Below are 14,347 nucleotides of genomic sequence, written 5' to 3' on the forward strand. Positions count from 1 at the left end.
TTGCCAGGAAAAACTCAAGAACTCGGACAGCCAAAGTCGCCAACCACGCGTCTAACGTGTTAGCAGGAAAGACGATTAAGAGTGGACGTGTATGGGGCCGACCGTAGCTGATTTTTCTCATTTTCTTGATTAAATATTCGTAAGCCTTTGCATGAAAAAGCATATAACTGTTCATGGATACTCCTATTACAGCATGCGAGCTTGCTAACATACGTTATGGCCAAGGATTCATTTTTCTCTTGCACCACAATCATATTTTGCTTCCTCATCCTTTTCTTTTACTTTGTTATTAGGCCATCAACGTGTGCGAATGATGGGACGGACAGGGTGGCCTTGCTAGCGCTAAAGGCTGCTATAGACGATGATCCGTTTGGGGCGTTGAGGTCTTGGAACGAAACGATGCACTTTTGCAGGTGGCAAGGTGTGACATGCGGTCATAGACACCGCGATAGAGTTGTCTCTATAAACCTCAGGTCTCAAGGCTTGGTGGGGTCACTTTCGCCTCATTTAGGTAATCTCTCATTCCTCAGAAGCATCATTCTTCAAAATAACAGCTTCCACGGCCAAATTCCAGAAGAAATTGGTCGTTTGAGGCGCCTTGAGTACGTAGAGTTTAGCAATAATTCTTTTGGCGGTGAGATTCCAAGAAACCTGACACAGTGCCGAAATCTTTACTACCTTAACTTGATTGCCAATGACCTGACAGGAACTGTATTCCCAGAACTAGGATCTTTGTCCAAACTTGAAGCTTTAGGCCTGTCAAGAAACAGACTCTCAGGAACTATCCCTCCTTCCATTGGAAACCTTACACTTCTGAACCTACTTTCGTTGGGAGATTGTGGCCTGGAAGGACAAATTCCAGGGTCACTTGTCCAACTTCAAAGCCTGAGATTGCTCCAGTTGGCTGGAAACCGATTAACTGGTCGTATTCCTTCTGGCCTTTTCAACATTTCCACCATCTTTACATTTGTAGTGAGGTCAAATCGACTTGAAGGAACCATTCCTCCTGATGTAGCTTTCACACTGCCTAATGTTAGGAATCTTGATCTGGGAGAGAACCAGTTCACTGGAGAAATTCCGATTTCTTTGTCAAATGCTTCCTCCCTGACAGCTATAAATTTGTCATCCAACAATTTTACAGGGCCGATGATGAATAACTTGGAACGACTTACAAATCTTGAGTACTTTTTCTTGTCAAAGAATAACTTCTGGGGTGATTTCAGTTTCATTTCTTCATTGACAAACTGCACGAGCTTGCAAGTTCTTGGGGTCAGTCTAAATCTCCTCAATGGTTCTTTGCCTGATTCCATTGCTAATCTTTCCAGCCACCTTACCCACTTATCATTGGCTAGTAATCAAATACATGGAAGCATTCCTTTCGGCATTGAACAACTTCTCAATCTCACTTACTTGAATTTAAGAAATAATTATCTTTCCGGGCCGATCCCTTCCTCCATTGGCAAGCTTGTTAAGTTGCAAGAACTCTATTTGGAAGCAAACAGATTCACAAATGATATACCACCTTCATTGGGAAATTTAACTTTGTTGAATCATCTGTACTTGGGTTACAACAATATTTCTGGAAATATACCTTGGAGTTTCAGCAACTATCGCAACTTGTTAACCTTTGATCTTTCTCACAACAATCTCAACGGTGAAATACCTCGAGAAATTATAAGCCTCTCCTCCGTTTCCATTTCATTTAGTCTAGCCTACAATGCACTTACAGGACCTATTCCACCAGAAGTTGGGCTTCTGAGAAATCTAGCAGACTTAGATTTGTCCAATAATCTGTTATCAGGATTTATCCCAAACACTTTGAGCACTTGTGTTAGCCTGCAACGTCTTCACCTGGAGGGAAATTCATTTGATGGAGAAATACCTGAAGGAATAAGTGCTTTAAGTGGTCTACAGGACTTGGATCTTTCGAGAAATAACCTGTCAGGGCCAATTCCAAATTTTCTAGCTGATCTTCGTCTGTTAAGTTTGAATCTCTCTTTCAATAGGTTGCAAGGGGAAGTCCCATTATCAGGAGTGTTCAAAAATAGGAGTGCAATTTCAGTTGATGGAAACAATGATTTATGTGGAGGTATCGCTGAGCTGAAGTTACATTCTTGTCCATCACATCCAATAAAGAGAAAGTTCCCAAAGGTTCTGATAATTATAATCCCAGTGGTTGTTGGAAGTCTGTTTTTTATTTTAATGGGGTTTGTTTACTTATTTGTGCACAAAAGAAGAACGTTGGGGAAAAACAGGACTTCCATGGAATCATTCAAGGGCCAGTTTATGAGGCTTTCTTATCGAGATCTGCTGCAAGCCACTGACGGGTTCTCTGAGGCTAATTTGATTGGTGCTGGACGGTTTGGATCTGTTTACAAAGGAATACTTAGTGATGGAGAAACAATGGTGGCGGTGAAGGTTCTCAATCTCAATGTAAAGGGAGCTTCAAACAGCTTCATGGCAGAATGCAATTCATTAAGAGGGATAAGGCACAGAAACCTTCTCAAAATATTAAGCATCTGTTCTAGCACAGATTTCCATGGTCGGGATTTTAAGGCATTAGTTTATGAATTCAAACCCAATGGGAGTTTGGAGAAATGGTTACATTACAATGCAGAGGAAGAAAGTGAACAAGGTGAAAACAGAAAATATCTTACCATGATTCAGAGGCTGAACATAGCTATTGACATTGCATCTGCACTCGAGTACCTTCATTTTGGTACCGACACAACTATCATTCATGGTGATGTGAAGCCGAGTAATATTCTTTTGGATGAAGATATGACTGCCCATGTTGGTGACTTCGGACTAGCCAAAGCTATCTCCAACTTATCAAAAGATTTTCCTGCGCACGGAAGCAGTTCAGCTGCAATCAAGGGGACCGTTGGCTATATTGCTCCAGGTGTGCTTCTTAACTTTTATCCTCTTCGAAGTTTTATAGGTTAAAAACTATTCTCATGTTTTATTTTTGTTGTCCTCTCTAGCTAATTCTGTATCTTGAATTTCCTCAGAATATGGCATGGTAGACATGGTTTCAACACAAGGGGATGCATACAGCTACGGTGTTCTTCTGCTGGAGATGTTCACAAACAGAAGACCAACAAATGATGCATTTGAGGATCATATAAACCTTCACAATTTTGTTAGCAGTGCCTTACCAGGCTGCATAACAGAAATAGCAGACCCATTTTTGCTTCAAGAACTTAACATAAATGACGAGAAAAGGGAATGCATGGTTTCTATATTAACTATTGGAGTGGCATGCTCAGAGGAACTTCCTAGGGATCGAATGTCGATGACAGATGCTGTTAATGAGCTGAAGAAAATAAGAATTCCTCTTCTTGTTGAGAGAGCCAACTAGTTATCAAGTTCTGTGGCAACTTTTCAAATGGATTCTCAATTGTATTTCGCTTTGTGTCCAACATTCTGGGCAGTTACTGTAAGAAGCAGAAAAGGTGAAATCAGATTGTTTTAGTGAAAGTCTGTGATATCAATCAGTAAGTGTAATGAAAACTATTATTAAACAACATCAGAAGAGATCAAAGTCAGTCTTTTTGTTAGTCAATAACTTATTCCTTTGGTGTGCTGACATTCAAATGAGATTGTATCAGATTTTTTCTAAATTGACACATTACTGCCCAACAACTAATTTGCAAAGGATTAAATTTATCAAGGGAAGCATAAGAATTTGTGCCATCATCCAAGAACCTCCATCACTAAAAGAAAAGAAACATCATACTTTTCTCATAATGTTGAAAAAACTCTTAGAACAAGTCTATCTAGTTGCCAAAACAGAACTCAAAGATTGCAGCCCCACCCCACCACCCACCCAAAAGGGGAAAAGAGATAGAAATGCCTTTCACACAGGAAGAGTTTGAGGAGGGGAGTTGGGAGGTGGAGAATTTGGTTACTGAATTCAAGCCACTTCATTAATGAGTTCTGACATCTGCTAATGTGTTTGAAAAAGAAATGTTGACTGGCAAACTTTTATGATATTCAGCCAAGGGGTCCATGAATTAATGACAAACTAATCAAGTATGAAAACCCATAAATATACGCATGATCCTTCAATAAAACCAAGAAAGATTACTATCTATTCATATCAAAAGAAAGAACTATGGCAAAACTTTCATTTAGTCCATCTATGATCTTTGTGTTCTTGTTCCACTTTGTCACTAGTCCTGCGACATGTTCAAACAACGAGACTGATTTACAAGCACTGCTGGCCTTCAAGGATGCCATAGATCATGATCCCATGGGTGTGTTGAACTCATGGAATGAAACCCTTCCTTTCTGCAGCTGGAAAGGCATTTTATGCGGCAAAAGGCACCAAAACAGAGTAGTGTCAATTGATCTCATGTCCCAAGGCCTGACGGGATCCCTTTCACCTCATATAGGTAATCTTTCTTTTCTCAGATATATTACTTTACAAAACAACAGCTTCCATGGCCAAATCCCAGAAGAAATTGGTCGATTGCGGAGGCTTGAACAGATTGAATTTAGTAACAATTCTTTTAGTGGTGAGATTCCAAGAAATGTGTCACAATGTAGACGTCTTTATTACCTGAATTTGATTGACAACAATCTCACAGGGACTATAATCTCTGAGATAGGATCTCTCGTTGAACTTGAAGCTCTAGGCTTATCAGAAAACAGGCTCACAGGAACTATCACACCATTCATAGGAAATCTAACCCGCCTGTTTGTACTTTCTTTAGCAAACTGTGGCTTGCAAGGACAAATTCCAGAGCCACTTGTCCGACTACAATACCTGAGCTTGCTAAATTTGGATGAAAATAGCTTGACTGGTGAAATTCCTTATGCCCTGTACAACATTTCCAGTCTCAGAACTTTCTCAGTGCGTTCCAATCAACTCCAAGGAAGCATACTTCCTGAGATAGGCTTCAGATTTCCAAATTTGAGATTTTTTGATTTGGGAGACAATCATTTACTGGAGTTCTTCCAGCTTCACTGTCAAATTCTTCCTCACTTGAAAGAATAAATCTGTCTTTAAACAATTTCACAGGGGAAATAATGAAGGATTTTAGAAGGCTTTCAGCTCTTAAGTACCTAATTGTCTCATATAACCATTTGAAGGGAGACATCAGTTTCATTTCATCCATGATTAATTGCACTAGCCTTGAAAGTCTTGCATTCTTTGATAATAATTTGACTGGTTCATTGCCAGATACCATTGGCAATCTTTCCAGTCGCTTAAGTTACCTGTCAATTAGTAGAAATCAGTTGCATGGAAGAATTCCTTCTAGTATCGGAAACCTCCTTGGTCTCACTAGCTTAGACATCGGAACTAATGATCTTGAAGGCCCTATTCCTTTTTCCATCGGTAAACTTCATAAATTGCAAGAAATTTACCTTGGAGCAAACAGATTGACATATGAGTTACCATTTTCGTTTGGTAACTTGACTTTGTTGAACCATCTATACTTGCGGCAGAACAATTTTTATGGGAATATACCTCAAAGTCTTGGCAACTGCAGCAACTTGCTAACCTTAGACCTTTCTCGTAACAATCTCAATGGTTCAATACCTCCAGAAATTATGCGTCTTTCTTCCATTTCTATTGCCTTTAATCTAGCCAACAACTTCTTCACGGGTTCTATTCCATCAGAAGTTGGCTCTTTGAGAAATCTTGTGAGCCTGGACTTGTCTCACAATGGATTATCAGGGTCCATTCCAAACTCGTTGAGCAGCTGTGTAATGTTAGAAAGGCTTCACCTGGATAGCAATGCTCTTAATGGGGAAATACCCAATGGATTAAGGTCTTTGAGGGGTTTGCAGGATTTGGATCTCTCACAAAATAACATATCGGGGTCGATTCCAGGATTTCTGAGTGAGCTGCTCCTGGTAAATCTGAATCTGTCTTTCAATAGGCTGCAAGGACCAGTCCCAACTGTAGGGGTATTTCAAAACGAAAGTGCAATCTCACTGGAAGGAAACAGTGGCTTGTGTGGAGGTATTCTGCACTTAAACCTTCCTCCTTGCTCATCAACAAATTTCATGAAGAAACAATTTCCAACTATATGGAAAATCTTGATTCCATTATTAAGTGCTGGAGTCATATGCCTTATCCTCTCTGCATGCTTCTACGTAATCATCTACAGGCGACGAATATCACAAAGGATACAATTTTCCAGCCCTGCAATCGGGGCCGAGGTTTTGAGGCTATCTTATGCAGATCTCCTGAAAGCCACAGGTGGATTCTCAGAGGCCAATTTACTCGGGTCTGGGAGGTTTGGATCAGTTTACAAAGGAGTTCTCCATGATGAGCAAACACTTGTGGCAGTGAAGGTGCTTAATCTTAGCATCAAAGGAGCTTCTAAAAGCTTTATATCAGAATGCAATGCATTAAAGGGCATAAGACACAGAAACCTTCTGAAAATACTGAGTATTTGTCCTAGCACAGATTTTCAAGGTAATGATTTTAAGGCATTGGTTTATGAGTTTATGGCTAATGGGAGCTTGGAGAAGTGGCTGCACCAAACTTCAGAGGAAGAAAACAGAAATCTTAGCACAATTCAGAGACTGAACATTGCCATTGATATTGCATCTGCACTTGAGTACCTACATTTTGGTACAGACTCGACAATTGTTCATGGTGATTTGAAGCCGAGTAACATCCTTTTGGATGAAAATATGACTGCCCACTTGGGGGATTTTGGATTGGCAAAAGTTGTTTCCAGTATAGTTTCAATGCACGAGAGCAGTTCTCTTGCAATCAAGGGAACCATTGGCTATATTCCTCCTGGTATGACTTCTTATATCCCTACTACTGCACTTCCTTTTCACAATATTCACCAAACATAATTTACTTTATTATCTTTGAACCAAAAGAGCAGTAATAGGCACCAGGGCTAGATTGAGTTCCAACATTCTAATGTTAAAGTTAGTCAAAATGCTGAAAAAAAGAGGTAATATTGGTTGTACTTTCTAGGACATCATATCAGAAAACAGGTGGTTATAGAAAACAAGCATTTTCGTTATAAATAAGACATGCTTTCCCTTGATAATGTTCTACTCGAACGTATTCACAGAGTATGGCATGAGTGACATGATTTCAGCATCGGGGGACGTATATAGCTATGGGATTTCTCTACTAGAGATGTTCACAAATAGAAGACCGACGGATGATGTATTTTCGGGTCACTCAAGCCTTCATGATTGTGTGAGCAGAGCATTGCCAAGCCATGTACTGGAAGTTTTGGATCCATTCATTCTAGATGAACACAAGCACACCATGACTAGTAGAATCAAGAACTGCATGGTTTCTATTCTGGGAATTGGAGTGGCATGTTCCAAGGAATTGCCCAGAGATCGAATGTCGATGCCAGATGTTGTTACTGAGTTGCATAAGATAAAAACTGCTTATATGACTCAATAATTTTGCTAAAATTTTAGTGTAAAGAGATTGAAAAGAAATTTTGCTATTGACATTGCATCTACACTTGAGTACCTGCCTTCTGGCACAGACTCGACAATTGTTCATGGAGATTTGAAGCCGTGTGACATTCTTTTGGATGAAAATATGACTTGCCCACTTGGGAAATTTTGGATTGGTAAGAGGCTTCCTCCCATGTCAAAAGATTAGTAGCTTATGTAATTGATTCTACATTTGCACAAACACAACATGGATAACAGAATCGAGAATTGCATGGTTTCTGTTCTGGGAAAGGCATGTTCAAAGGAATTGCCTGGAGATCGAATGCTGATTGCCTAAGATAAAAAATGCTTATATGGTTCAGTGATTCTGCTAAAAATTCAGAGGAAAGGAGATTGACATTTCAATAAGTTACATAACAAGGGAAGAGGGCTAAGATATGTGTCCCTCTTGCCAAAATTAAAAGCAAATATCATGCTTACTTGTTTTTTTCCTCAAAAAAATAGTTACGGTATTCCTTGGGTGGAGATGTTCACCAACAGAAGAGCGATGACTGCTGCATCATGACAGAAATAGAAGATCCATTTTTGCATCAAGTACTTAACATAAATGACAAGAAAAGGGATTGCATGGTTTCTATATTAAGTATTGGAGTGGCATGCTCATAGGAACTCCCAGGGTTCGCATTTCGTTTCTTGTTGACAGCACACAAACTCGTTATCAAGTTCTCTAGCAACTTTTCAAATGGATTCTTAATTGTAGTTGTAGATCTACACTTAATTCTCTGAACAGTTTCATAACAAGCAGAAAAAGGCAAAATCCTTGTATTTTTGGCTGAAAGTGCTTTTATCATAAATTAGTAACTGATATCAATCAACAAGACTAATAAAAACATCTAAGTTGAATAAGGATTATAATATATGCCCCTTCAACCTTTTTAAGGATTAAACCTAACAAGGGAAACACAAGAGATGTCTGTCATCATGTTGGAAACACCTTGAAAAACTTCCAAAGAGAAAAGACGTATAATAGTCTTCTCATTTGCGTTGAAAAAGACTATTTAATTAAGTCTATCTAATCGCCATAATAAAACCAAAACTTACTGCCGGCCTACCAAAATAAGGAAAAGAAAGGAAAATCCAATCTCACAGAAGGAGTTGGGGTCATGAGGGATTGAGGTCAAGTCACTTCTTTGATGGATTCTGTAATTTCTTATTGTGTTTGAGAGAGAAATATTGACTGGCTATATTTTATGCTGATTAATAGGTAATCATCTAAGAATTTGCTTAAAGTTCAGCTAAGGGGTGCATAAGTATATGCATGATCCTTCAAAAAAACCAAGCACGATATTAGTCCAGTTTGTACCGAAAACTATGATAAAACTTTCAATGATAAATCCCTGTATGATTTTATTGTTCTTCTTCTACTTTGCCACTACTCCAGCTACATGCTCAAACAACGAAACTGACTTACAAGCACTGCTGGCCTTCAAGAGATCCATAGATGATGATCCAACCGGTGTCTTGAACTCATGGAATGAAACACTTCATTTTTGTAGCTGGAAAGGCATTTTGTGCAGCAAAAGACATCAAAACAGAGTCGTGTCAATTAATCTCATGTCCCAAGGCCTGGTGGGAACCCTTTCGCCTCATTTAGGTAATCTTTCTTTCCTCAGAACCATCATTCTACAGAACAACAGCTTCCACGGCTTCATCCCGGAAGAAATTGGTCGATTGAGGAGGCTTGAGTTGATTGAATTTAGTAACAACTCTTTTGGTGGTGAGATCCCAAGAAACCTGTCAAACTGTAGGAATCTTTACTACCTGAATTTGATTGACAACAACCTCACAGGAAGTATAATCCCTGAGATAGGTTCTCTTGTCAAACTTGAAGCTCTAGGCTTAACAAGAAACAGGGTTTCAGGGACTATCCCATCATTCATAGGAAACCTCAGCAGCCTAGTTCAACTTTCTTTAGCAAGCTGCAACTTGCAAGGACTAATTCCAGAATCACTTGTCCAACTTCAAAGACTGCAGTTGCTAAATTTAGTTGAAAATCACTTGACTGGTGAGATTCCTTATGCCCTGTATAACATTTCCAGTATCACTATTTTTTCAGTGCGTTCAAATCGACTCCAAGGAAACATACCTTCTGATGTATGCTTTACACTGCCAAATATGAGGACCCTTGATTTGGGAGACAATCATTTTACTGGAGTACTTCCACCTTCACTGTCGAATTCTTCCTCGCTTGAAAGAATAAATCTGGCCTTAAACAACTTCACAGGGGAAATAATTAAGGATTTTAAAAGGCTCTCAGCTCTTCGATACTTGTTTGTTTCATCTAACCATTTGGAAGGAGATTTAAGTTTCATTTCATCCATGATAAATTGCACTAGCCTTAAAACTCTTTTACTCTTTGATAATCTATTGACTGGTTCATTGCCAGATTCCATTCGCAATCTCTCAAGTCACTTGAGTTACCTGTCTATTGCTCAAAATCAGTTGCATGGAAGAATTCCTCCTAGTATAGGTGACCTTTTGAGTCTCACTCGCATAAATTTTGCATATAATGATCTTGAAGGTCCTATTCCTTTTTCTATTGGTAAACTATATAAGTTGCAAGAAATTTACCTTGGAGCAAACAGATTGACAGATGAGCTACCGTTTTCATTCGGTAACTTGACTTTGTTGAACCATCTATACTTGAGGCAAAATAATTTCCTTGGGAATATACCTCGTAGTCTTAGCAACTGTAGCAACTTGCTAACCTTAGACCTTTCACTTAACAATCTCGATGGTCCAATACCTCCAGAAATTGTGAGCCTGTCCTCCATTTCAATTACCTTTAACCTAGCCTACAACATCTTCACGGGTCCTATTCCATTAGAAGTTGGGTCTTTGAGAAATCTTGCAAACCTAGACTTGTCTCACAATAGATTATCAGGGTTCATTCCAAACTCTTTGAGCAGCTGTGTAAGGCTGGAAAGGCTTCACTTGGATAACAATGCTCTTAATGGAGAAATACCTGATGGATTAACTGCTTTGAGGGGTTTGCAAGTATTGGATCTCTCACAAAATAACTTATCAGGGCTGATTCCAAGATTTCTAAGTGAGCTGCCTCTGCTAAAGTTGAATCTGTCTTTCAATAGGCTGCAAGGAGAAGTCCCTACTCTAGGAGTGTTTCAAAATGGAAGTGCAATCTCACTTGTAGGAAACAGTGGCTTGTGTGGAGGTATTGTGCACTTAAAGCTTCCTCCTTGCTCACCAGAACATTCCGAAAAGAAACACTTTCCAACTGCATGGAAAATCTTGATCCCATTATTGGGAGCTGGAGCCATATGCCTTATACTTTCTGCATGCTTCATCCACGGGCAACGAATATCACAAAAGATTCAATTTCCAGTGCCCGCAATTGGGACCGAGTTTTTGAGGCTATCTTATGCAGATCTCCTAAAAGCCACAGGTGGATTCTCGGAGGCCAATTTACTTGGGGCTGGCAGATTTGGATCTGTTTACAAAGGACTTCTCAATGATGAACAAACACCGGTGGCAGTCAAGGTGCTTAATCTTGACATGAAAGGAGCTTCTAACAGCTTTATATCAGAATGCAATGCATTAAGGGGCATAAGACACAGAAACCTTCTGAAAATACTGAGTATTTGTCCTAGCACAGATTTCCAAGGTAATGATTTTAAGGCATTGGTTTATGAATATATGGCCAACGGGAGCTTGGAGAAGTGGCTGCACCAAACTTCAGATGAAGCAAGCAGAAATCTTAGCACAATTCAGAGACTCAACATTGCCATTGACATTGCATCTGCACTCGACTATCTGCATTTTGGTACAGACTCAACAATCGTTCATGGCGATTTGAAGCCGAGTAACATTCTTTTAGATGAAAGTATGACTGCCCTTTTGGGAGATTTTGGATTGGCAAGAGTGGTTTCCAGTATGTTCTCAAGGCATGAAAGCAGTTCTCTTGCAATAAAGGGTACCATAGGCTATATTGCTCCTGGTATGACTTCTTACAATATCTTTACTGCTATTGCATTTCACAATATTTGCCAAACTAATCTACTTTATTTAGCACTCTAATACTTAAATCAGTTGGGACGACCCACAGAAAGTCTTCCCACAGCATCATATTAGAAAGACCTTAGTTACATAGAATGGGCATTTTCGTTATAATAAGATATGTGTTTGTCATTGATTATGTTCTAATTCAAACCTATTCATAGAGTATGGCACGAGCAATATGGTTTCAACATCCGGGGACGTATACAGTTTTGGGATTTTTCTATTGGAGATGTTCACAAACAGAAGGCCGACGGACGGTGAACTTTCAAGTCACTCAAGTCTTCATGATTTTGTGAGCAGAGCATTGCCAAGCCAAGTGACAGAAGTTTTAGATCCATTTATTGTACATGAATACAAGCACAGTATGGATAGCATAATCAAGAACTGCATGGTTTCTGTTTTGGGAATTGGAGTGGCGTGTTCAAAACAACTGCCGGGAGATCGAATGTCGATGATGGATGTTGTTAATGAATTGCATAAGATCAAAAACGCTTGCATGGTCCAATGATTTTGCTAAAATTTTATTGGGAAATATTTTTCTTTATCTTATATGAGAAACAATAAAAATATTGGAGTCGTTTTCTTATTTCCTATCTTTTAATTCTTAAACATCAGTAGTCATCATATCATCATTTTTATTACTAATTTCAAGAATTTAAATAAAATTCAAATATTGAGAAGTTTCGTTAAAATAATGGACTAATTATACTTAAACTTCTTTCGAAAATGTGAAATTACACCTTTTTTTTTTAAAAAAAAAAAAAAACCTCCAACATCACACTTTACACCTGTAACTCTTTCATTAGAATTTGGACGGAAAATACTGATGTTAAAAAAAAAATAAGAAACATAAATTTCTAATTTTACCCCTCATTTAACATTCTCAATATAATAATTATGTACTTATAAGGAAAAAATATAATGATATTAATCTCACTTCATCTCTCTCTATATATATATATATTATAATTATAAAAAATATATATGGGAATGTTAAATGAGAAGTAAAGCTAAAAATTTGTATTTTTTTTTACTAGCATCAGTATTTTCCATTCAAATCCTAATAAAAGTGGATCAAGTGTATGGAGAATTTTTAGAGAAACTTAAATATAAGTTTAAAACTTTTTTGAGGTAAAGTATAATTTTGTATTCTTAGGGGGGTTTAAATGTAATTAACTCTAAATATTTAATTATTCCATGTTAAAATATTAGACAGTCACAATGCACTTTGTAAATGGGCCATTACAAAATGTTGCCAATAACAACATAAGCCCAGCAAATCAAGCCCAATAAGAATCCACGTGCTATTCGCACGCGGTAGATGAATCGGTCGCCCAAAGAATACGCAGCAAACCCTCGTCTCCAGGCTCCTCATCTTCCCCTTCATTTTGCCCTCATTCTTCTACTCTGTGTGCTCAGTTCTTAGATCGTGGAATGGCGATGAAAAACGGGTTGAGATCATGCGCTTCCAAGCTACTCAATTATACTCCATCGATTGCTCCGAAATCAGGTCTGTCCTTTCTGAAAATTTGCTCTTTTTACATCGTTTTTTTCATCGGTAATGTTTGAACGGATCTGTTCGGTTGGTTTGTTTTCGCTTTAGTAGTTTTATGTTCCAAGTTGAAATCTTGAGATTCTGCATAGATTGATGTGGAAGATGACATTTTGAGAGACATGGTTGATGAATTTTTTTGATCTTGTAGGTCTCAATCCATTAATCTTTTTTTTTTTTTTTTTTTGGTTTATTGGGTGATCTGGATGGTTGGCCTTGATTTTTTGGTATTTTTTTCCATTTTTTTCTGCATTAATTCGTAGTTATTTTTTGAATGCTAAATGCTAATTTTGCTATATTGGAACTTGTCGGTTTAGTAGAAAGGAAGAAGGCATATTTTTTGGTATACTTTCTGTGGTTTATGTCCACGAACATTTTCATACCATGGATTTTTGTTGTAAGGGTGTTGTTTATGTTCTTTAGAAACTGTGTTTTGTGCTTTATTTGTATTTGTATATTAAAGAGATGGAATGACTTAATTACTTGATGATGGCTGAATTTTGAATAAAGGAATTTGATTTCATTTTCATCAGCTGGTTTCCCAATAAGATGTGACACTTGGAACCAATAGTCTTAAGCTCATTGCCAGCTTCCTTTCATATGTTTTGGTTAGTTTTTTGCAATATCTTTCACAAGATTGTTGAATTTTACTTAATGCATAAGATATGTTAAACAGAATTTACAGATACTTGACTGAAAAGGTGGCTCAAAAAATTCTACTAAACAAATTCATTTACTGTAAGGTTTGTTTCTCTCCAGTGAATAGGGCAATTCACTCAACTAGTGTAAAGAACATGGGAGGAGGACATGGCCACGACGAGCCGTACTACCTTCACGCAAAGCACATGTACAACTTGGACAGGATGACAAATCAGAAACTAAAAATGAGTCTTGGTGTCCTTGCTGCTTTCAGCATTGGTGTTGCTGTCCCCATTTATGCAGTCGTCTTCCAGCAGAAGAAGACTGCTTCGGCATAATTTTTCTTGTTAAACCTCTTTTGCTGTAATAACAGAGACTATTTGAAGTGCTTTTTGTGGACAAAAGCCAGGAATCTATTGTTTCGAAAGAATTGATCAGTTCTTCTGTGTCCATTTAACAATTTGCAGTTTGTTTGCCATTTGAGTCAGAAAATAGTTTTGTTTCCTGCTTTATCAATAATACACTCCAACAATGTTACTGTTTTCCATTCTATCGCATACATGCATTATCTATGATCTTTATCCCATATCTGGTTTCTGGCTAATTGATGAGGCAAGGTACGTTACATTTGTCAGTTGAGCGCCTATGCTCCCTCCTCCTTTTTTATACCCCTTTCTTGTG

At 38.2% G+C, this 14,347-nt stretch overlaps 4 protein-coding genes across 4 annotated transcripts; all 4 read left to right on the forward strand.

Moving 5' to 3' along the window:
- On the forward strand, window positions 183–3,530 carry LOC105177562 (putative receptor-like protein kinase At3g47110). The gene is made up of 2 exons (XM_020692127.1): window positions 183–2,902; window positions 3,012–3,530. Exons 1-2 carry the CDS (start codon window positions 217–219, stop codon window positions 3,359–3,361), a joined length of 3,036 nt encoding a protein of 1,011 aa, XP_020547786.1. The 5' UTR covers window positions 183–216; the 3' UTR covers window positions 3,362–3,530.
- Window positions 4,089–7,828, forward strand: LOC105175688 (probable LRR receptor-like serine/threonine-protein kinase At3g47570). Its single transcript, XM_011098230.2, has 3 exons — window positions 4,089–4,991; window positions 5,027–6,766; window positions 7,053–7,828. The coding sequence occupies exons 1-3, from the start codon at window positions 4,118–4,120 to the stop codon at window positions 7,397–7,399; spliced, it is 2,961 nt and encodes a 986-aa protein (XP_011096532.2). The 5' UTR covers window positions 4,089–4,117; the 3' UTR covers window positions 7,400–7,828.
- Window positions 8,570–12,069, forward strand: LOC105177570 (probable LRR receptor-like serine/threonine-protein kinase At3g47570). The gene is made up of 2 exons (XM_011100778.2): window positions 8,570–11,413; window positions 11,637–12,069. The coding sequence occupies exons 1-2, from the start codon at window positions 8,713–8,715 to the stop codon at window positions 11,981–11,983; spliced, it is 3,048 nt and encodes a 1,015-aa protein (XP_011099080.2). The 5' UTR covers window positions 8,570–8,712; the 3' UTR covers window positions 11,984–12,069.
- On the forward strand, window positions 12,805–14,213 carry LOC105175711. Its single transcript, XM_011098261.2, has 2 exons — window positions 12,805–12,985; window positions 13,787–14,213. The coding sequence occupies exons 1-2, from the start codon at window positions 12,910–12,912 to the stop codon at window positions 14,002–14,004; spliced, it is 294 nt and encodes a 97-aa protein (XP_011096563.1). The 5' UTR covers window positions 12,805–12,909; the 3' UTR covers window positions 14,005–14,213.

This window comes from Sesamum indicum, linkage group LG2 (genome assembly GCF_000512975.1).
Source record: "Sesamum indicum cultivar Zhongzhi No. 13 linkage group LG2, S_indicum_v1.0, whole genome shotgun sequence".
NCBI classification, from domain to species: Eukaryota; Viridiplantae; Streptophyta; class Magnoliopsida; order Lamiales; family Pedaliaceae; genus Sesamum; species Sesamum indicum.

Coding starts and splice junctions, on each gene's coding strand:
- LOC105177562 (XM_020692127.1), top strand. CDS start 217: ATGGCCAAGGATTCATTTTTCTCTTGCACCACAATCATATTTTGCTTC. Junction 2,903..3,011: donor CGTTGGCTATATTGCTCCAG/GTGTGCTTCTTA, acceptor GAATTTCCTCAG/AATATGGCATGGTAGACATG.
- LOC105175688 (XM_011098230.2), top strand. CDS start 4,118: ATGGCAAAACTTTCATTTAGTCCATCTATGATCTTTGTGTTCTTGTTC. Junction 4,992..5,026: donor CTGTCAAATTCTTCCTCACT/TGAAAGAATAAA, acceptor ACAATTTCACAG/GGGAAATAATGAAGGATTTT. Junction 6,767..7,052: donor CATTGGCTATATTCCTCCTG/GTATGACTTCTT, acceptor ACGTATTCACAG/AGTATGGCATGAGTGACATG.
- LOC105177570 (XM_011100778.2), top strand. CDS start 8,713: ATGCATGATCCTTCAAAAAAACCAAGCACGATATTAGTCCAGTTTGTA. Junction 11,414..11,636: donor CATAGGCTATATTGCTCCTG/GTATGACTTCTT, acceptor ACCTATTCATAG/AGTATGGCACGAGCAATATG.
- LOC105175711 (XM_011098261.2), top strand. CDS start 12,910: ATGGCGATGAAAAACGGGTTGAGATCATGCGCTTCCAAGCTACTCAAT. Junction 12,986..13,786: donor ATCGATTGCTCCGAAATCAG/GTCTGTCCTTTC, acceptor GTTTCTCTCCAG/TGAATAGGGCAATTCACTCA.